Source organism: Oncorhynchus nerka, linkage group LG20, assembly GCF_034236695.1.
Source record: "Oncorhynchus nerka isolate Pitt River linkage group LG20, Oner_Uvic_2.0, whole genome shotgun sequence".
Taxonomy (NCBI): Eukaryota; Metazoa; Chordata; class Actinopteri; order Salmoniformes; family Salmonidae; genus Oncorhynchus; species Oncorhynchus nerka.
The window spans coordinates 58360899-58383948 of NC_088415.1; the positions used below are offsets into that span (position 1 = coordinate 58360899).

Here is a 23050-nt window from a genome sequence, read left to right on the forward strand (position 1 = left end):
GGTACAACATCACCGATGCACTTGCTAATAAACTGGCTCACCGAATCAGCGTATTCATCAATGTTATTGTTCGACGCTATGCGGAACATATCCCAGTCCACGTGATCGAAGCAATCTTGAAGCGTGGAATCAGATTGGTCGGACCAGCGTTGAACAGACCTGAGCACGGGCACTTCCTGTTTTAGTTTCTATCTATAGGCTGGGAGCAGCCAAATGGAGTCATGGTCAGTTTTTCCGAAAGGAGGGTGGGGAAGAGCTTTGTATGCGTCGCGGAAGTTATAATAACAATGATCCAGTGTTTTGCCAGCCCGGGTGGCGCATTCAATATGCTGATTAAATTTAGGGAGCCTTGTTTTCAGATTGGCATTGCTAAAATCCCCAGCTACAATAAATGCAGCCTCAGGATATGTGGTTTCCAGTTTACGTAGAGTGAAATTACGTTCTTTCAGGGCCGTCGATGTGTCTGCTTGCGGGGGAATATACACGACTGTGATTATGATCGAAGAGAGTTCTCTTGGTAGATAATGTGGTCGGCATTTGATTATAAGGAAATCTAGGACAGGTGAACAAAAGGACTTGAGTTCCGTTATGTTGTTATGATCACACCACGACTCGTTAATCATAAGACATACACCCCGTCCTACTTCTTACCAGAGAGATGTTTGTTTCTGTCGGCGTGATGTGTGAAGAAACCAGGTGGCTGTACCGATGCTGATGACGTATCCCGAGTGAGCCATGTTTCCGTGAATCAAAGAACGTTACATTCTCTGATGTCTCTCTGGAAGGCAACCCTTGTTCGGATTTCGTCTACCTTGTTGTCAAGAGACTGGACGTTGGTGAGTAGTATGCTCGGGAGCGGTGCGCGATGTGCCTGTCTACAGAGCCTGACCAGAAGACCTTCCATCTGCCCCTTCTGCGGCGCCGTTGTTTTGGGTCGCCGGCTGGGAACCAATTCATTGTCCTGGGTGGTCTTCCAAACAGAGGATCCCCTTCGTGAAAGTCTTATTCCTGGTCGTAATGTTGGTAAGTTGACGTTGCTCTTATATCCAATAGTTCCCAGACTAGACTGTATGCAATAAAACCTAAGATTTCCTGGGGTAACAATGTAAGAAATAACACATAAAAATCCTAAATACTGCATAGTTTCCTAGGAACGTGAAGCGAGGCGGCCATCTCTGCCGGCTAAGGGCTGTTTTTAGGGACACGACAAATAACAAACTTATATTATAAACTGGCTGGTTCGAGCCCTGAATGCTGATTGTCTGATAGCCGTGGTATATTGGCCATATACCACAACCCCCTGAGGTGCCTTATTGCTATTATTAACTGAATGCTGATTGGCTGACAGCCGTGGTATTTCAGACCTTATACCACAGGTTTGATTTATTTTTACTGCTCTAATTCCGTTCGTAAACAGTTTATAATAGCAATAGGACACCTTAGGGTTTGTGATGTTTGGCCAATATACCATGGCTTAGGGCTGTGTCCAGGCACTCCGCGTTGCGTCATGCGTAAGAACAGCCCTTAGCCGTGGTATATTGACCATATACCACATCCCCTTGGGCCTTATTGCTTAAATATACCACTGCTGTCAGCCAATCAGCCAATCAGCCAATCAGCATTCAGGGCTCAAACCACCCAGTTTATAATATAATTTTGCAGTGGTGGAAAACTATCAGACTTGAGTAAAAGTAAAGATACCTTCTTAAAAAATGACTCAAGTATGAGTTGAAAAACTACAAACTTTCCCACTTCCTGGTTGGATTTTTCTCAGATTTTCACCTGACATATGAGTTCTGTTATACTCAAACAGTTTTAGAAACTTCAGAGTGTTTTCTATCCAAATGTACTAATAATATGGATATATTAGCTTCTGGGCCTGAGTAGCAGGCAGTTTACTCTGGGCACACTTTTCATCCGAACGTGAAAATGCTGCCCCCTATCCCAAACAGGTTTTAAATAAAAAAATGACTCAAGAAAAAGTAAAAGTCACCCTGTAAAATTCTACTTGAGTAAAAGTTTAAAAGTATTTGGTTTAAAATATACTTAAGTATCAAAAGTAAAAGTATAAATAATAAAACAATTCTTATATTAAGCAAACAAGTTTCTAGTTTAAAAATTTTTATTTACGGAAAGTCACGGGCACACTCCAACATTCAGACATAATTTACGAACGAAGCATGTGTGTTTTGTGAGTCCGCAGTAGGGATGACCAGGGATGTTCGGTTGATAAGTGCGTGAATTGGACCATTTTCCGGTCCTGCTAACCGTTCGAAGTGTAGGGAGCACTTTCGGAAGGAAAATGTATGGAGTAAAAAGTATAATATTTTCTTAAGGAATGTAGTGAAGTAAAAGTAGTCAAAAATATAAATAGTAAAGTAAGGTACAGATACCCCAAAAAACGACTTAAGTAGTACTTTAAAGTATTTTTACATCGCTGTAATTGTGTTATTTGACGTGTGTCTGTTTTGACACGCTAATACCCAAACAGCGTTCCATATCTAGCCACACTCAAGATGGCGTCTTTTTCATTCCACTTTTGGCTGCGAGGCGTCTCGCAAGTGTCAAAGTAGTGTTGACAGTGGCTGCAGGAACTGTCAGGGTGAGGTAGGTAACATCCCAGAACCGAATGGAGTAATTATCCCGTTACATTTCTTGAAAACCAACCCACCACATTCATTATAAAACCTCCAACGAAGCCATGACAGAGGACCCGAGTGCTCAAACCTGGTCCATCAACAAGGACGATTATGTGCTCAACGAGGTGATTGGTGAGTATGCCGCTAGACACCTAGCTAGCATGCTAACGTCATAGCTAAGCTGGCTTTCTTGCAAGACTGCTAACTAGCTCGCTAATTTATAGCTGGTCAGCTAAACCTACAGCTAACCACCAACCGTAATTTTGATAGCTAGCAAATATATTGAAGCAACGTTAGACATAGGCCAAACATCCGTTTATCAGTTGTGCGTTTCATGGATTACTAGCTAGCTAGGCAGCTAATTAGCGTAGCTAGCTTCCCGAAGCTACTGGAGCTAGCGAACTAGGTAAATCAGGACAAGTGAAGTACTAGCTAGGGGCAGGATGGAGGTGGGTGGTTCCCTTTTTTCTCTGAAAGAAGGCATGATAGGGCTTAATGAGTCACTCATACCTTGTGTTAGTATGGAGTTGGTAGCTACTAGATGAGTCAAATCAAATTTTATTGGTCACATACAAACGGTTAGCAGATGTTAATGCGAGTGTAGCGAAATGCTTGTGCTTCTAGATCGACCGTGCAGCAATATCTAACAAGTAGTCTTACAATTTCACAACTACTACCTTACACACACAAGTGTAAAGGGATGATTAAAATATGAAAAAAAGAATATGTACATACAAATATATGGATGAGCAATGGCCGTGCGGCAAAGGCAAGATGCAGTAGATGGAATAGAGCAGAGGTCTCAATTCTTGGCTCTCAAGTCCTAAACTTTGAGTTTCGAGTCCTAAACAAGTCATAATGTGCTCTTCACCAAATGTAATCCCATGTCATGGTTTTTAACGAGTAATAGTTAGTATATTACATTTACGCAAATCATGAATGCTTTTAAAAATATCTATATATTTATTACTTTACAAATAAACGTTATATATCCATGGAAATACATGGGTAGCCATGAGAAAGACCCCCCTCTCAATCTGTGACAGCGGAAGAGGCATGGTAGGCTGGGTCTGGTCGTGTGGGGTGGTTGCTCTCCTGAAGATGAATTAAGTAGCAGAGTGTCTGCTGGCCATCCAACATGGCAATTCACATAGAAATACATCACCTAAAACAGCCTTTGCTGTGTAGAATAGAGAATCGAGTACAGATCTATATATTGCATTTCTATCTGGAAAACTGTATCTGAATGCGGTGCCTCAGATGAAATAAGCCGCCGTTCATTATCAATGGAGAAAGCTCAAAACTGCGGAGGCCAGCAGAGAGGGGGATGGTAGGATTTGTGTGAAGCATAAACACAGAGGTTCAAGCACTCGCCGTAATCAGCAGGTTAGGAAGAGTACACAACCATTCTAGGAGGCACTCTGCCACAAATGTGCTCATTTGATCTTGTCCAGCTCCAAAAAGCGTGGTGGCTCGCCAATCAGCAAGTCTAATCTAGGCTAGCAGTGAGGACGGCACATAACAATACAGGCTACAGACATCACAAGCCAGCAAACCCATGAAACAAACAAGTTACACACACTCATAAACACACAACCTTGTGTGATGGATAGCTGTCGGCTATATTAGCTACAACTTACTGTTTTGTGCAGCTTCAAATGTCGAACGAAGTTGGAAATTGTTGCGCCTCCGTCTGTAATTTTCTTCCCGCATGTTTTGCAAGTTGCAATCCGTTTTTTGTTGATACAACGTTGTCTTTATATCCGAAAATAATAATTTTGGGTACTGTCTTTCCAAGGGCTCCATCTGAATTCACCCGCCGACGTTCCTTTGCACTTCCACGCACAATTTGATTGGCTGCTGTCCGATTCAAACTGTAATCTGTTAAATGAAGAATTGATGCGCTGCACAGTTTTTAATCGGATCATTTTTTATATTTGGGCTTGGGGAGGGTATCGTGTCAGGTCGAGTCATAAGCCTCAAGTCCAAGTCAAGTCACGAGTCATTGGTGTTAAAGTAGAGTTGCAAGTCATCATATTTGTGTCATGTGACTCGAGTCCACACCTCTGGTATAGAGTCTAGTATATACAGTGGGGCAAAAAAGTATTTAGTCAGCCACTAATTGTGCAAGTTCTCCCACTTAAAAAGATGAGAGGCCTGTAATTTTCATCATTGGTACACTTCAACTATGACAGACAAAATGAGACAAAAAAATCCAGAAAATCACATTTTTTTATTTGCAAATTATGGTGGAAAATTTGGTCAATAACAAAAGTTTCTCAATACTTTTATCTTCCCTTTGTTGGCAATGACAGAGGTGAATACTTACAGAAAACGTATCACAAGGTTCTCACACACTGTTGCTGGTATTTTGGCCCATTCCTCCATGCAGATCTCCTCTAGAACAGTGATGTTTTGGGGCTGTTGCTGGGCAACACAGACTTTCAACTCCCTCCAAATATTTTCTATGGGGTTGAGATCTGGAGACTGGCAAGGCCACTCCAGGACCTTGAAATGCTTCTTACGGTTTTCACTCAAAATCTCAAGATACATGGCCCCATTCATTCTTTCCTTTACACGGATCAGTCGTCCTGGTCCCTTTGCAGAAAAACAGCCCCAAAGCATGATGTTTCCACCCCCATGCTTCACAGTAGGTATGGTGTTCTTTGGATGCAACTCAGCATTCTTTGTCCTCCAAACACGACGAGTTGAGTTTTTACCAAAAAGTTATATTTTGGTTTCATATGGTCAGATGAAATTCTCCCAATCTTCTTCTGGATCATCCAAATGCTCTCTAGCAAACTTCAGACGGGCCTGGACATGTACTGGCTTAAGCAGGGGAACACGTCTGGCACTGCAGGATTTGAGTCCCTGGTGGTGTAGTGTGTTACTGATGGTAGGCTTTGTTACTTTGGCCCCAGCTCTCTGCAGGTCATTCACTAGGTCCCTCCGTGTGGTTCTGGGATTTTTGCTCACCGTTCTTGTGATCATTTTGACCCCACGGGGTGAGATCTTGCGTGGAGCCTCAGATCGAGGTAGATTATCAGTGGTCTTGTATGTCTTCCATTTCCTAATAATTGCTCCCACAGTTGATTTCTTCAAACCAAGCTGCTTACCTATTGCAGATTCAGTCTTCCCAGCCTGGTGCAGGTCTACAATTTTGTTTCTGGTGTCCTTTGACAGCTCTTTGGTCTTGGCCATAGTGGAGTTTGGAGTGTGACTGTTTGAGGTTGTGGACAGGTGTCTTTTATACTGATAACAAGTTCAAACAGGTGCCATTAATACAGGTATAGAGTGGAGGATAGAGGAGCCTCTTAAAGAAGAAGTTACAGGTCTGTGAGAGCCAGAAATCTTGCTTGTTTGGAGGTGACCAAATACTTATTTTCCACCATAATTTGCAAATAAATTCATAAAAAATCCTACAATGTGATCTTCTGGATTTTTTTTCTCATTTTGTCTGTCATAGTTGAAGTGTACCTATGATGAAAATTACAGGCCTCATCTTTTTAAGTGGGAGAACTTGCACAATTGGGGGCTGACTAAATACTTTTTTGCCCCACTGTACATATGAGATGAGTCATGTAGGGAATGTAAACATTATATAAAGTGGCATTGTTTAAGTGACTAGTGATACATTTACTACATCCAATTTTATTAAAGTAATTATTAAAGTGGCCAGAGATTTGAGTCAGTATGTTGGCAGCAGCATTCAATGTCAGTGATGGCTGTTGAACAGTCTGATGGCCTTGAGATAGAAGCTGTTTTTCAGTCTCTCGGTCCCCGCTTTGATGCACCTGTACTGACCTCGCCTTCTGGATGATTGCGGGGTGAACAGGCAGTGACTCGGGTGGTTGTTGTCCTTGATGTTCTTTATGGCCTTCCTGTGACATCGGGTGGTGTAGGTGTCCTGGAGGGCAGGTAGTTTGGGGGTAGTTTGGAGGGGCTGGGATACTACTCCACAAATTTCTTGTTTAACAAACTCTATTTTTGGCAAGTCGGTTAGGACATCCACTTTGTGCATGACACAAGTAATTTTTCCAACAATTGTTTACAGACAGATTATTTCACTGTATCACAATTGCAGTGGGTCAGAAGTTTACATGCACTAAGTTGACCGTGCCTTTAAACAGCTTGGAAAATTCCAGAAAATGATGTCATGGCTTCAGAGGCTTCTGAAGAAGCTTTTTGAGCCAATTGGAGGTGTACCTGTGGATGTATTTCGAGGCCTACCTTCAAACTCAGTGCCTCTTTGCTTGACATCATGGGAAAATCAAAAGATATCAGCCAAGACCTCAAATGTTTTTTTTTTATACCTCCACAAATCTGTTTCATCCAATTTCCAAATGCCTGAAGGTACCACGTTCATCTCTACAAACAATATTAAGTATAAACACCATGGGACCACACAGCCGTCATACCGCTCAGGAAGGAGATGCGTTCTGTCTCCTAGAGATGAACGTACCTTGGTGCGAAAAGTACAAATCAATCTCAGAACAACAGCAAAGGACCCTGTGAAGATGCTGGAGGAAACAGGTACACAAGTATCGATATCCACAGTAAAACGAGTCCTATATCGATATAAACTGAAAGGCCGCTCAGCAAGGGAGAAGCCACTGCTCCAAAAACTAGCATAAAAAAAGCCAGACTACGGTTTGCAATTGCACACTAGGACAAAGATCGTACTTTTTGGAGAAATGTCCACTGGTCTGATGAAACAAAAATAGAACTGTTTGGGCATAATGACCATCGTTATGTTTGGAGGAAAAGGGGGATGCTTGCAAGCCGAAGAACACCATCCCCCCTTCACGGTTGGGTGGCAGCATCATGTTGTGGGGGTGCTTTGCTGCAGAAGGGACTGGTGCACTTCACAAAATAGATAGCATAATGAGGGTGAAAAATTATGTGGATATATTGAAGCAACATCTCAAGACATCAGTCAGGACGTTAAAGCTTGGTCGCAAATGGGTCTTCCAAATGGACAATGACCCCAAGCATACTTCCAAAGTTGTGGCAAAATGGCTTAAGGACAACAAAGTCAAGCTATTGGAGTGGCCATCACAAAGCCCTGACCTCCATCCTATAGATAATTTGTGGGCAGAACTGAAAAGGCGTGAGCGAGCAAGGAGGCCTAGAAACCTGACTGTTACACCAGCTTTGTCAGGAGGAATGGGCCAAAATTCACCCAACTTATTGAGGGAAGCTTGTGGAAGGCTACCCAAAATGTTTTACCCAAGTTAAACATTTAAAGGCAATGCTACCAAATACTAATTGAGTGCATGTACATTTCTGACCCACTGGGAATGTGAAATAAATAAAAGCTGAAATAAATCATTCTCTTTACTATTATTCTGACATTTCACATTCTCAAAATAAAGTGGTGATCCTAACTGATCTTAGACGGGGAATTTTTACTAGGATTTAATGTCAGGAATATTGAAAAACTGAGTTGAACTGTTTTTGCCTAAGGTGTATGTAAAGTTCCGACTTAAACTGTGTGTGTATATGTATGTGTGTATTTATGACGAGAGACAACAAGACATGGTAGCAGCACTAAACATGGTACACACATTGGACCCAGACAACCGCACAAAGGGCAAGAAGGTAGAGCCAAAAATACATCATGCAAATCAGCCACAACTGTCATTAAGATTGTCCATGATTGAGTCTTTGAATGAGATTGAGATAGAACTGTCCAGTTTGTGTGTTTGTTGGAGCTTGTTCCAGTCACCTAGCTGCAGCGTACTGAAAAGCGGAGCTTTTGTGTGTACTTTGGGGGACCTTTAACAGAATGTGACTGGCAAGAGCGGGTGTTGTATGTGGAGGATGAGCGCTGCAGTAGGTATCTTAGATAAGGGGGAGTGAGGGTTTTCAATAAGCATCAGCCAGTGGGACTTGCGACGGGTGTACAGAGATGACCAGTTTACAGAGGAGTGCAGTGATGTGTCCTATAAGGAGCATTGGTTGCAAATCTGATGGTCGAATGGTAAAGAACATCTAGTTGCTCGAGAGCACCTTTACCTGCCGATCTATAAATGATGTCTCCGTAATCTAGCATTGGTAGGATGGTCATCTGATTCAGGGTTAGTTTGGCAGCTGGGGTGAAAGAGGAGCGATTACGATAGAGGAAACCAAGCCTAGATTTAACTTTAGCCTGAAGCTTTGATATGTGCTGAGGGAAGGACAGAGTAATGTCTAGCCATACTCCCAAGTACTTGTATGAGGTGACTACCTCAAGCTCTAAACCCTCACAAGTAGTAATCACACCTGTGGGGAGAGGGGTGTTATTATTACCAAACCACATGACCTTTGTTTTGGAGGTGTTCAGAACAAGGTTAAGGGTAGGGAAAGCTCGTTGGACACTAAGAAAGCTTTGTTGAAGAGCATTTAACACAATCTGGGGAGGGGCCAGCTGAGTATAAGACTGTATCACCTGCATGGAAATGGATCAGAGAGCCTTCTACTGCCTGAGCTATTTTGTTGATGTAAATTGAGGAGAGCGTGGGGCCTAGGATCGAGCCTTGGGGTACTCTCTTGGTGACAGGCAGTGGCTGAGACAGCAGATTTTCTGACTTTATACACTGCACTCTTTGAGAGAGGTAGTTAGCAAACCAGGCCAAAGACCCCTCAGAGACACCAATACTCCTTAGCCGGCCCACAATAATCGAATTGTCTACCATATCAAAAGTTTTGGCCAAGGCAATAAAAATAGCAGCACAAGATTGCTTAGAATCAAGGGGAATGGTGACATCATTGAGGACCTTTAAGGTTGCAGCGACACATCCATAACCTGAATGGAAACGAGATTGCATACCAGAGAGAATACTATAGACAAGAAAAGTCAATCAGTTGATTATTGTTTTTCCAACACTTTTGATAAACAGGGCAAAATAGAAATAGTCCTGTAATAGTTAGGATCAGCTTGATCTCCCCCTTTTAAATAATGGGCGAACCGTGGCTGCCTTCCAAGCAATGGGAACCTACCCAGAAAGGAGAGACAGGCTTGGCGATGATAGGGGCAGCAACCTTAAAGGGGCTAAACCATCTGACCCAGATGTTTTTTGGGGGTCAAGTTTCAGGAGCTCCTTTAACACCTCGGATTTAGTGACTGCCTGCAGGGAGCAACTTTGTAGCGGGTCAGGGGGAAAAGAGGGATTAGCATCGGGGATAGTCGTATTGGAAGGGGTGGGAGATGAGGAAATGTTGGACGGGCAGAGAGGCATTTCTGAGTCAAATAGGAGTCCTGACTTAATGAGTGGTGATTAAAGAGCTCAGCCATGTGCTTCTTGTCAGTAACAACCATGTCATCAACTTTAAGGGACATGGGATGATGTGAGGAGGAGGGTTTATTCTCCATTTCTTTAACCGTTTTCCAGAACTTCTTGGGGTGAGACCCACAGAGAGAGAACTGCTCCTTAAAGTAACTAAGTTTGGCCTTCTGGATAGCCTGAGTGCTCTAATTTCTCATTTGCCTGAACGAGAGCCAGTCAGCCTGAGTATGTGCGTGCTGAGCCTTTCGCCAAATGCAATTCTTGAGGTGGAGTAGCTCTGCAAGTTCACGGTCTAACCAGGGGCTGAACCTGTTTTTAATTCTCATTTTCTTTGTGGGGGCGTGTTTGTTAACAATACCACTGAAAATATTAAAAATAAGTTCCAAGCGTCTTTGACAGAGGGGATCAAGCTGATTCTATACCAATTTAGAGGCCAGGTGATGAAGGAAGGCTTGCGCAGTTTTTTTTTTAGCAAGCGTCTATGACAAATCAGGCTAGGTCGTTCAACTGAGCAGCCATTACGAACACAGGCTATAAAACAGGGATAACTAAGGTCATTACAGAAAGGTACAAGTTTGGTGTTATCAGGATTATTTGTGAGGATAACATCAAGAAGAGTAGCCTTTTCTGGGTGTTTGGTGTCATACCTTGTGGGATTGGTAATAATCCGAGAGAGATTTAGGGAGTCCCATTGCTTTAGGACTTGCTTAAACCACCTGACCAAGTCCCAGTTTAGGTCACCTCTCAGGACAAATTCAGACTTTGTGTAAGGGGCCAGGAGAGTGCTTAGGGCAGGTAGGGTACAGGCCTGTGCTGATTGAAGGCGATAACACCCAGCAACAGTCAACAAAGAGCTATTTGAAAGTTTAATACTTAAATCCAGCAAATCAAATCGTTTGGGGACAGACTTGGTAGAGACAACCGAGCACTGAAGGTGATCCTTGGCAAAGATTGCCACTCCCCCACCTTTGGATGATCTGTCTTGCCGAAAAGGTTATAACCAGAACGGTTAACATCAGTATTCAAAACACTCTTCCTTAACCACGTCTCAGTAATAACCAACACATCTGTATTGGAGCTGTGAACCCACACTTTCAAAAATAGAACTTCTAATGTTAACGTGCAGGAAACCTAGGCTTTTACGGGAGCAGAAATCAATGAAGCAGATATCAGAGCACAAGTCAGTATTGGGTCTAGCAACAGTAGGTGGGTCAGGATGTATATGCACATTTCCAGATATCATCAACAGCAATACAGTCAAGGCACGGCAGAGGACAGGGAGAGCTCTGCAGTGCTGATTTCTATGACATCTGAAAGTGCATCGGATGGCAACAAGATCATGTTGTACAGCAATTTCATCAGGTAACTTGAATAGAAAGCCGGCGAGAGGTGGTTAGGATGGGATAGGAGGCCAAAAGTCTGTGTAACCAATAGTCAGAGTCCCGAGCGTGGGAACAAATAGTCTGTCCCACTGTTGGGTAAAGAAAGTTCGTAGTCAACAAAGCATGCAGGAGTTGTAGCCATAGTTTTTATTAGTTCTAGGCTTATTAGTAGTTGTACAACATTATTATGCTGTTAATGTATATACAGTACCAGTCGAAAGTTTGGACTCATTCATACTACTGGCTTCATCAATAAGTGCATCGATGACGTTGTCCCCACAGTGACTGTACGTACATACCAGAAGCCATGGATTACAGGCAACATCCTCACTAATCTAAAGGGTAGAGCTGCCACTCAAAGAGCGGGACTCTAACCCGGAAGTTTGTAAGTAATCCCGCTCTGCCCTCAGACAAACCATCAAACAGACATAGCGCCAATACAGGACTAAGATTGAATCATACTACACTGGCTCCGACGCTTGTCAGATGTGGAAGGGCATGCAAACTATTACACACTACAAAGGCAAGCTGCGACCTGCCCAGTGACACAAGCCTACCAGACGAGCTAAATTGCTTCTATGCTCGCTTCAAGGCAAGTAACACTGAAACCTGCATGAGAGCATTAGGAGTCTTTTTGACCATTTTTGGGGCTTTGACACCACCTAGTATATAGGTCCTGGATGGCAGGAACCTTGGCCCCAGTAATGTCCTGGACCGTACGCTCTACCCTCTGTAGCGCCTTACGGTCAGATGCAGAGCAGTTGCCATAGCAGGCTGTGATGCAACCAGTCATGTTGCTCTTGATGGTGCAGCTGGAGAACTTTTTGAGGATCTGGGGACTACTGCCAAGTCCAACTGATGAATCGGGGCCCCTATTTCAATAAAAGGGTGCTTTGACACACCCCTCTTAGCATCCTTCCTATGTTGACGGCACAGGCGGCAGAACATTCCTAGGCGGGATGGGGTGAGTAGTTTAGTGGAATTACTGGTGGCAAGTATTAACGAGTATTACAACACTTCACATAATGCTGTAGACTAGCACAGACTAAATTTGCACAAACATTTTTACCCCTAGCCTAATTAAAGGAAATTTGACTAACCATGTGGCGTATTATATAGCCACAGGGTCAGTCTGTAAATTTTAAGCCACTTTGGGTCCCATTCGGATTGCCTATGGTGCACACTTGGCCTTACTCCTCTCCTCCTCATCCTCCTCCACCACTCTCCTTTTATCTACTATTTCTTCTGATCTCTCTCATTTTCCCCTTCCATCTCCCCTCCTGGCTCTCTCCTCTCAGCTCCATTCTGTCCCTCATGCATTCCTACCTTACTCCTGGGATTCTGCCTCTTCTCTGGCCTACACAATCACCTGACCTCAACCGAATTGAGATGGTTCGGGATGACCCTACTCTAAACACTACTCTGCAGTCCAACTCATCCCAAACCATCTCAAATGGGTTGAGGTCGGGTGATTGTGGAGGCCAGGTCATCAAATGCAGTACTCCATCACTCTCCTTCTTGGTCAAATTTCCCTTACACAGCCTGGAGGGGTGTTGGGTTATTGTCCTCTTGAAAAAGAAATGATAGTCCCACTAAGAGCAAACCAGATGGGATGTCATATCGCTGCAGAATGCTGTGGTAGTCATGCTGGTTATTAGGTGTGCCTTGAATTCTAAAAAAATCACAGACTGTGTCACCAGCAAAGCACCCCAACACCATCACACCACCACCTCCATGCTTTACGGTGGGAACCACACATGCGGTGATAATCTGTTCACCTACTATGCATCTCTCAAAGACATGGATGGTGGTTGGAACCAAAAATCTCAAATTTGGACTCATCAGACCAAAGGACAGATTTCCACCGGTCTAATGTTCATAGCTTGTGTTTCTTGGCCCAAGCAAGTCTCTTCTTATTATTGGTGTCCTTTAGTAGTGGTTTCTTTCCAGCAATTCGACCTTGAAGGCCTGATTCACGCGGTCTCCTCTGAACAGTTGATGTTGAGATGTGTCTGTTACTTGAAATCCTTGAAGCTTTTATTTGGGCTGCAATTTCCGTGACTGGCAACTCTAATGAACTCATCCTCTGCTGCATAAGTAACTCTGGGTCTTCCAGTCCTGTGGCGGTCCGCATGAGAGCCAGTTTCATCATAGCACTTGATGGTTCTTGCGACTGCACTTGAAGAAACCTTCAAAGTTCTTGAAATTTTCCATGTTGACTGACCTTCATGTCTTAAAGTAATGATGGACTGTCATTTCTCATGGCTAAATTGAGCTGTTCTTGCCATAATATGGACTTATCCCTATTTGGTAAAAGGCCATCTTCTGTATACCACCCCTACCTTGTCACAACACAGCTGATCAGCTCAAATGCATTAAGAAGGAAAGAAATTCCACAAATTAACTTTTATCAAGGCACACCTGTTAATTGAAATGCATTCCAGGTGACTTCCTCATGAAGCAGGAAGCTGAGGAAGCTGGTTGAGAGAATGAGAATGAGAGAATGCCAAGAATGTGCAAAGCTGTCATCAAGGCTACTTTGAAGAATTTGTTTAACACTTGCTTACTACATGATTCCATGTGTTATTTCATAGCTTTGTATTCCCTATTATTCTACAAAGTAGAAAATAGTAAAAATAAAGAAAAACCCAAGATTGAGTAGGTGTGTCTGAACTTTTGACTGGTACTGTATATATTTGTGTTATTATTTAATTGTTGTTATTATTATTAGATGTTTGCCTTATTGCTCTTGTTACTAATTGTTTATTTCTTAATTTTTTTTATTTGGACACCTCCATTTTATCCTGCAAAATATAAAATATGTATTTGTTGTAAATACAGGGGTGTTATAGTGACTTGTTGTTGAGTATTGAAACATTACTGTAGCTAGTTAGTTTTCCTATAAATGTGCAACTTACATTCTTCCCCAACTGACTTCTTATTGGCTTTTGTTGTAGTTGTTGGGTCAGTTACTGTAATTTGAGCCATGTCTAGGACTAAAAAGAGAATACTATTTTTCCAATTTGATTTATTTATATCTCTTTGTTGTCAAACACGGGAGTTAAATTATTAGCTACTGTAATTTAAACCCTCATGGTTTACCTATGTGTGTTACGTTCTTCCCCCTGTCTTCCTCTTGGTTTTGTTGAAATTGTCTGGTTATTAAACATTCATTTAAATCCTGATGGTTTCCCTGTCCAATGAGTGTGTTGCCATCTAATTCTTCCCTCTTTTTTTTTTTTCTCCCGATTTTTGTTGAAGTTGTCTGGTAACAAAACATTACGATTAGTTAAACCCTTAGGTGTTCCCAACAGTGGTGTGTCCCAGGTAATGGTGCCACTGGCTTCCCTTTGCATGTGTGTTACATTCTAATTCTTCCCCCTACTTTTCCTCTTCAGGGAGTGGTGCCACGGCTGTGGTGCAGGCGGCCTACTGTGAGCCCAGGAAGGAGAGGGTGGCCATTAAACGCATCAACCTGGAGAAGTGTCAGACCAGTATGGACGAGCTCCTGGTAACACACACACACACACACACACTCATTCACTACAGACACATGCCACAGATGCGCTCCCACACATGCATGCAAACACACACAGACGGACAGGTATGCACGCACTCACATGTTTAGAGCACAATGTCTTTCAGGAGTTGACAGTATAGAAATCAATACTAGCTAATAATTTGATAGCAAGCCCTCTTAAAGGGATAGTGTGATATTTTAGCAATGAAGCCCTTTATCTATTTACCCACAGTCACATGAATTGTCAAAATCTCACAATATGGCCTCTGGTATAGGCTAGCTTTAGAGAACGGGCTGGAAAAGGTGAGAGTGCAGCAGCAGACACACCATACCACACACACACAATCGGAGGGAAAGACGTTATGACTGCATTGCTGAGACTGATACAGTCCTCTCAGATTCTCTCTCTCTTTCTGAGAGTGCAGCAGCAGACGCACCATACCACACACACACAATCGGAGGGAAAGACGTTATGACTGCATTGCTGAGACAGCCCTCTCAGATTCTCTCTCTCTTTCTGAGAGTGCAGCAGCAGACACACCATACCCCCCCCCCACACACACACACACACACAGACACACAATGGGAGGGAAAGACGTTATGACTGCATTGCTGAGACTGATACAGTCCTCTCAGATTCTCTCTCTCTTTCTCTTCCTTTTTTTGCAGAAAGAGATCCAGGCTATGTCCCAGTGCCACCACCCCAACATCGTGTCCTACTACACATCCTTCGTAGTGAAGGACGAGCTGTGGCTGGTAATGAGGCTACTCAGTGGTGGTAAGTACTACTGTTAGAATACATTTACTAATGGCTGCCCCTGCACTGACCTTTCAAACTGCCTGGGATGGCACGATTGGGATGACATGGAATTGAGATTGATACCAGGTTGTTGCCAGCTCGACTGTTGATCTTACTAATGAAATTGTATTTGAAATAGAAGTTTGTTCTTGAACTACCAGACCCCATCTCCATCCCAGGTGCCTGCTTACCAAGCTCTTTTGGCCACAGAGCAGCAGCTTTTCTCCAGCTGTGGCCTTGACTCTCAGCCCAGTACTGTCCATCCTCCTGGCATGCAGTAACACTGCCAAGAGATAGATGAGGGATAGAGCAACTCAGCCCAGACTATCCCTGCTGCCTGTTATGGACACCTTCTTTTATCTCTATATATTCTGTGGTCTACCTTTGCTTGTAATGAAACGTGCATGTGTGTGATAGCTATTTCTGATCACAAAATCTAAATAACTAGACTTTTGAAGTAAAGTACTATTGACCTAAAAGGACTTGACCAAGAAATTCATGATTTTACTGTTCACCCTCCTACGACGCGTGTTGAATCCTACAGCTAACTAATAGTGACCTCTCATTGCTTCCGTCTCTCTCTCTCTCTCTCTCTCTCTCTCTCTCAATCTTTCTTTGTCAGGCTCAGTACTGGACATCATTAAACACATCATATCTCGTGGGGAGCATAAGTCTGGGGTGCTGGATGAGTCGTCCATAGCCACCATCCTTAAAGAGGTCCTGGGAGGATTGGAGTACCTGCATAAGAATGGGCAGATTCACAGGTGCAGTCACATGTTTTTTTTTTTTTGTAGTTTTTTTTAATGTAAACTTGATTTTGAACCTGAAATATTTAGCATGGCCATTACCTGCGTGTTGTTCTCTGACCAAAGTCAAATTATAGGTGTATTTTGTGGAGTTGTGACATTCAAGAGCCAGTCAAAGAAATTGGCACACATCCTATTTAATTCTTAACCGTCTAGGAACCCCCCAACAGCCAGTGAAAGTGCAGGGTGCCAAATTCAAAACAACAAAAATCTCATAATTAAAATTCCTCAAGCATAGAAGTATTTTACACCATTTTAAAGATACAATTCTCGTTAATCCACAGTGTCTGATTTCAAAAAGGATTTACAGCGAAAGCAACACAAGCAATTATGTTAGGTCACCACCAAGCCACAGAAAAATTCAGAATTAATCACTAAGCTTTGATCTTCATCAGATGACACTCATAGGACTTCATGTTACACAATACATGTATGTTTTGTTTGATAAAGTTCATATTTCTATAAAAAAAAATCGGAGTGTACATTGGTGTGTTACGTTCAGTAGTTCTGAAACATGCGGTTATATTGCAGAGAGCCACATCAATTTACAGAAATACTCATAATAAAGATACAACTATTATACATGGAACTTTAGATACACTTCTCCTTAATGCAACCGCTGTGTCAGATTTAAAAAAAACTTTACGGAGAAAGCAAACCATGAAATAATCTGAGTACAGCCTTTAGACAACAAAGCAGCCAAAAAGATACCCGCCATATTGGGTAGTCATCATTACTCAGAAATAGCATTTGAAATGTTCACTTACCTTTGATGATCTTCATCAGAATGCACTCCCAGGAATCCCAGTTTCACCATAAATGTTTTGATTTGTTAGATAGTGCCCATCAGTTATGTCCAAATATCTTCTTTTGTGAGGGCGTTTGGTAAACAAATCCAAAAGCGCGTTCAGGTCGCACCGAACGTCGGGAGGAAAAGTTCAAAAGGTTCCGTTACAGGCCGTAGAAACATGCCAACCTAAGTATGGAATCAATCTTTAGGATGTTTTCAACATCAAACTTCATTAATGTTCCAACCGGACAATTCCTTTGTCTGTACAAATGAAGTGGAACGTAGCTACCTTTCACGTGAGCGCGCCAGACCGAGGCTGTGACACTCTGCCAGACCACTCACTCAAAGAGCCCTTATGAGCCCCTCCTTTAGAGTAGAATCATCAAAACAGGTTATAAAGACGGTTGACATCTATTGGAAGAGCTTGGGAAGTGAAACCTAACTAATATCACCCTTTATCTTCAATGGGGGCTGAGTTGGAAAAACTACACACCTCAGATTTCCCACTTCCTGGTTGGAATTTTCTCAGGTTTTTGCCTGCCATATGAGTTCTGTTATGCTCACAGACATCATTCAAACAGTTTTAGAAACTTCAGAGTATTTTCTATCCAATACTAATAATAATATGCATATATTAGCATCTGGGACAGAGTAGGAGGCAGTTCACTCTGGGTACGCTATTCATCCAAAAGTGAAAATGCTGCCCCCTATCCCAAAAAGGTTCACTTCCTCCCTTCATGTAAACTCCCTCATTCATTCAACAGCTTCTCCCTAGGAACACACAGCGATCTGTCATCCAGCTGTAGCACCACAGTGCCATACACCTAGGCCACAGACACACAGGATAATGACTCCGTTTTAGTACTACCTACTGCTTAGTTTAGTTCCATTAAAGGTGATTCCTGATTCATCTGGTTAGTCTGTTTTTTTTCTGTTCACAGGGATCTGAAGGCTGGTAATATTCTTCTCGGGGATGATGGCTCTGTGCAAATCGCTGGTATGGATGGTCATGTGTCCTAAGACCCCAACTCCCTTAAGCTTATTTACTTCTGTTTTTTACTAATACAAATTATACAACCTTCCTAGCATTTACTCCTCTGGAACAAGTCTATTGGTTGGTTGCCTATCTCTCTGATCTTTCTATCTACCAACTCTCACCTCTCTCCTCCCTCCTGTCTATCCCAGACTTTGGTGTGAGTGCCTTCTTAGCGGCGGGAGGAGATATGACCAGAACAAAGGTCAGAAAGACATTTGTTGGAACGCCATGTTGGATGGCCCCAGAGGTCATGGAGCAGGTGGGTGGCAATCCCCATTCTGTTTTTCTTTCTCTCTCTATCTCTTGCTTTTGCTATCACTCTCCTTATCTTCTAGATGAAAACTAATTCACCTCCAAAGAGCGTAGTGGAGACATACACAATTTCCTCTTGCTTCAGATCTTTTGAGAAATTACAAGCACTTTATTATGTCGTGATTGTTTGTCAGCTACCATTTTATCTGTCTAACTGTTAGAACAGATGCTCTTTTAGAAGATATTTGAAAAGATATCTTACAATTATTCTTCCTCTCTCCCCAGGTCAAAGGTTATGACTACAAAGCAGATATCTGGAGTTTCGGGATCACAGCCATCGAGCTAGCTACAGGCGCTGCCCCATATCATAAATATCCGCCCATGAAGGTGATTTATACACATTTACTTGGAAAGATGTGGAAGCAGTGTCAACTTTATCCCCCTGAAAATCAGTTTCTAAGACTATCCTGACTATCCTGGCTAAATATATATGAATTCAATTGCCAACTGATGTTGTCTTACATGTTGTGTGTGTAATAACCTGGTCATGACCTGGTGTGTGTGTGTGTAGGTGCTGATGCTGACCCTGCAGAATGACCCTCCCTGCTTGGAGACGGGCATCCAGGACAAGGAGATGGTGAAGAAGTATGGCAAGTCCTTCAGGAAGATGATCTCACTCTGTCTACAGAAGGAGCCTGAGAAAAGGTGACTATCCCACACTCTCATAATACAATGTATGCCATTTAACAGATGCTTTTATCCAAAGTGGCTTACAGTAGTGATTGCATACATTTTAGTATATGGCCCCAGTGGGAATTGAACCTACTACCCCGACGTTGCAGGGGCCACGGTCTAACCAACTGAGTCACATCGGACCACTGACTATGTAACTGACCTGAGATGGGTATAGCGCAGGAGTATTTCTGGAGAGCTTCCCCCTTCAGGCTTTTGCTTCAACCCTAATCTAACAAATGTGATTGTAGTAATCAGATGTTTTACAACCAGGTTGGCTACCTAATTCCACTGTGACACAATTTCTCCAAGTTAGCATTGTCCTTTATATGGCACACCAGAAAGCAGCTATTATTATTCACCTAGTCATCTTATTCTGGGTCTCAACTTTTCTTAATCCCATTTTTTTTGTTGAGTGGATTCTCTTCCCTCCATGGTGCGTTTACGGTCCTGCAGAGTAGTAAAGAATTGTCTCTCTGTCTTTCAGACCAACTGCTGCTGAGCTGCTAAAGCATAAATTCTTCACTAAAGCAAAGGTAAGACAGATACTATATATACACCGAGTGTACAAAACATTAGGAACACCTACCTAATATTGAGTTACACACGATTTTGCCATCAGAACAGACTACATTTTTTTATTCTACACTAAGGTGTCAAAAGCAATCCACAGGGATGTTGGCTCATGTTGATTCCAACGCTTCCCACAGTTGTGCCAAGTTGGCTGGATGTCCTTTGGGTGGTGGACCATTCTTGATACACACAGGAAACTGTTCAGTGTAAAAAAAAAAAACAGCAGTGTTGAATCACTCAAACCGGTGCGCTTTGCACTTTCTACCAAACCCTGTTCAAAGGCACTTCAATATTTTGCCTTGCCCATTCACCCTCTGAATGGCATATGTACACAATCCACTTCTCAGTTGTCTCAAGGCTTAACAATCATTCTTTAACATGTCCCCTTCCCTTCTATTTACACTGATTGAAGATAATTCAACAAGTGACATCAATAAGGGATCATAGCTTTCACCTGTATTCAACTGGTCAGTCTGTCATGGAAAGAGCGGCTTTTCCTAATGTTTTGTACACTGTGTATGTGCATCCGTAATATGTAGTACCTTTGACAAATATGATTTTTTTTATTTAACTTGGCAAGTCAGTTAAGAACAGATTTTTATTTACAATGACGGCCTACACCGGCCAAACCCGGACGACGCTGGGTCAGTTGTGCGCCGCCCTATGGGACTCCCAATCACGGCCGGTTGTGATACAGCCTAGATTCGAACCAGGGTGTCTGTAGTGACGCCTCTAGCACTGCGATGCAGTGCCTTGGACTGCTGCGCCACTCGGGTGGCTGCTGTTGCAAAGAAAAATAGAACCATGTTGTCATGGGATTTAATCTTGTCTGTCTGTCTCTGTCATGCAGAATAATGAATACTTGGAAGAGAAGCTCCTTCAGAAAGGTCCATCGATAGGAGACAGATCCAAAAGGGTACGAGACAACAAAATTATAACCCTTGGCATACTCACACAGTGGAATTCTACATGACACACAGTCATAGCTGTTCTACACAATGCAGTTCTATAAAAATGTTATTCAGCGATACAGCCTCCCGAACAGGCCCCAGTGCTTATTCCAGGTTAGTGTACATAGTGACATCAAACACAGGAATCTACATAGACACATCCTGCTTTGACATAATGACTTCCTTCCTGCTATGTACAGCAGTAGGCCTACAGTATGGCAGGGAAATGTTGCATTTTGTGTCTATGGTTTTACGATATTAAAAGTTTGTACATGATTTCGAGGGACTGGTCCAAGGTATGTTTTTTTACTCCAAACCACACAATGCCATGCTAAAGATAAAATTGTGTGTTTAGGTGCGCCGTGTGCCTGGTTCCAGTGGTCGTCTCCACAAGACAGAAGACGGGGAGTGGGAGTGGAGTGATGATGAGCTGGATATGGAGAGTGAGGAGGGCCAGGCAGCCGTGGCAGCTCTAAGGGTGAGACTAACCTAGTTACCCTTAACCTAGACATCAGACCTACGTTCAAATACTATTGAAAATCTTTACAAAACTTGGCTTTCGGGACAGTTCTCAGACACAGATTAAGCCTTGTCCTGGACTAAAAAGCATTCTCAATGGAGATGTTCATCGGAAGTGCTGTTTAGTTCAGGATTAGATTTAATCTGTGTCTGGGAAACCATCCCTTATGGTTTGCTCTAGTCTGCCTGGAGTGGGTTTACACTCTTGCAACTATTCTATTGTTTTCATTGTACCAAGCAAGTTCAATCAAGCACAGATATTGATTATTTTAAATTCTATCTGAACCCAGGTCTGCTAGCTGTAACCGTAAGTCCTGTAGTGGTTCAATGCCACCTAGGACTCAATCAATCAACCTGTTATTCTGTGGAGAGGGAAAACCTTCATTGCATGTTCTGTTGACGTCTGTTAATCTTTGTGTCGTATCCCATTCTAGTCTCCCAGAGTGAAAGATGGATCCATCGAGGTAAGCCCTGGTGTTGCTATAAATCAGAACACCTAAAAACCTTTCATCTGTTCATTGCAGAAACAATAGGATGCCGGCCGGCTTTAGTTTTGTATGAAATTGTATTAGAAGAATCATTGCCAAAGACCTGATCTAACTCTTTAATCTGCTCTCTCCCAAAAGGAGTGTATGGACATGCAGATCATGTGATAACACTTCACTTAAGGCATACAGGTATACAATGCATTATGGTGCAGTCATAATGCATTGTAAGACTTGGCATTAGTATCTATAGCCATGCTCACACTGCTCTTAGCCCACGGCTGACAGCCTCATGGCCTGAGAGAATACAGTGTAAAAAGGCTTTGCATTTAGCAGACACTCTTATCCAGTGTGACTTATAGTTAGTGCCTTCATCTTAAAGGGATAATTTGGTATTTTGACAATTAAGCCCTTTATCTACTTCCCCATAGTTAGATGAACCAGTGGATACCAATTTTTATGACTTTGCGTGCCTAGCGTTAACGCAGTGGCTTACTAGCGTTAGCGCAGTGACTGGAAGTCTATGGGTAACTGCTAGCATGCTAGTAGATACCGTAGACTTCCAGTCATTGCGCTAATGCTTGTTACCGTTGGCTCGCATAACTACCTCTAACTCCCTTCATACTGGAAGCAGAGTCGAAAATGGTATCCATGAGTTAATCTGATTCTGAGGTAGTTGATAAAGGGCTTGATTGCCAAAATCCCAAAGTATCCCTTGAAAGGTAGCTTTGGTAATATTACCACAAGGTTGACAACCAAAACCACATTCACGTTAAAAGGTGGATTAATCTCTTTCTGATACAGCATGAGTTTCTCTTTATCTCTGGTCCACCTCAGATCTTCCCTCCAGAGGATGGTTCTCCTAGTCTGCTCCGTCCAGGAGGGGCAGGGCACGACAAGCCAGCTGAGGCCATCCTTATCCAGGGAGACGCTGTAGCCCAGGACCCTGCCGCCACCAAAGTCCCCATCAGCCTGGTGTTGAGGTTGAGGTACGCATCTAGTGGTGGGTGACATTGTTTCCGTTAGGAAAATGTGGCACCAGCCATTATACTGGCAGCATTTGAATTGACCGGACATTTAAGAAATTCACCAGACCCCCATATGCATTGGTTGCATAACCTGATTAGGGCGTCCACCCACCCAATGCTGTGGATTATTTAAAATCACGGCCTACAGCCGGAAGGGCCCTCAATTTGGACCAAATAGATGATTGTTGAGTTGTGACCGTCAGTGAAAAGCAGAGAGACCCAGCCAAGAATATTGCAATATAAAAAAATACACAATCGTGGGAAAAAAGTT

General features: G+C 42.8%; 1 protein-coding gene across 2 annotated transcripts in view; it reads left to right on the top strand.

The window, feature by feature from the left end:
* The first annotated feature begins 2551 nt into the window (after positions 1–2551).
* Positions 2552–23050, top strand: part of LOC115102877 (serine/threonine-protein kinase OSR1-like) — a 35097-nt gene continuing 14598 nt past the window's right edge. The window contains exons 1-13 of one of the 2 annotated variants that reach the window (XM_029623292.2): positions 2552–2771; positions 14688–14800; positions 15479–15587; positions 16231–16372; positions 18146–18201; positions 18390–18499; positions 18778–18879; positions 19064–19197; positions 19712–19760; positions 20648–20713; positions 21103–21225; positions 21701–21730; positions 22589–22754. In XM_029623292.2, coding sequence (XP_029479152.1) covers positions 2702–2771; positions 14688–14800; positions 15479–15587; positions 16231–16372; positions 18146–18201; positions 18390–18499; positions 18778–18879; positions 19064–19197; positions 19712–19760; positions 20648–20713; positions 21103–21225; positions 21701–21730; positions 22589–22754 — 1270 coding nt within the window. In that variant the 5' untranslated portion in view covers positions 2552–2701. The remainder of the gene's footprint in view (positions 2772–14687; positions 14801–15478; positions 15588–16230; positions 16373–18145; positions 18202–18389; positions 18500–18777; positions 18880–19063; positions 19198–19711; positions 19761–20647; positions 20714–21102; positions 21226–21700; positions 21731–22588; positions 22755–23050) is intronic. The other variant, XM_029623291.2, reaches the window with a different exon arrangement.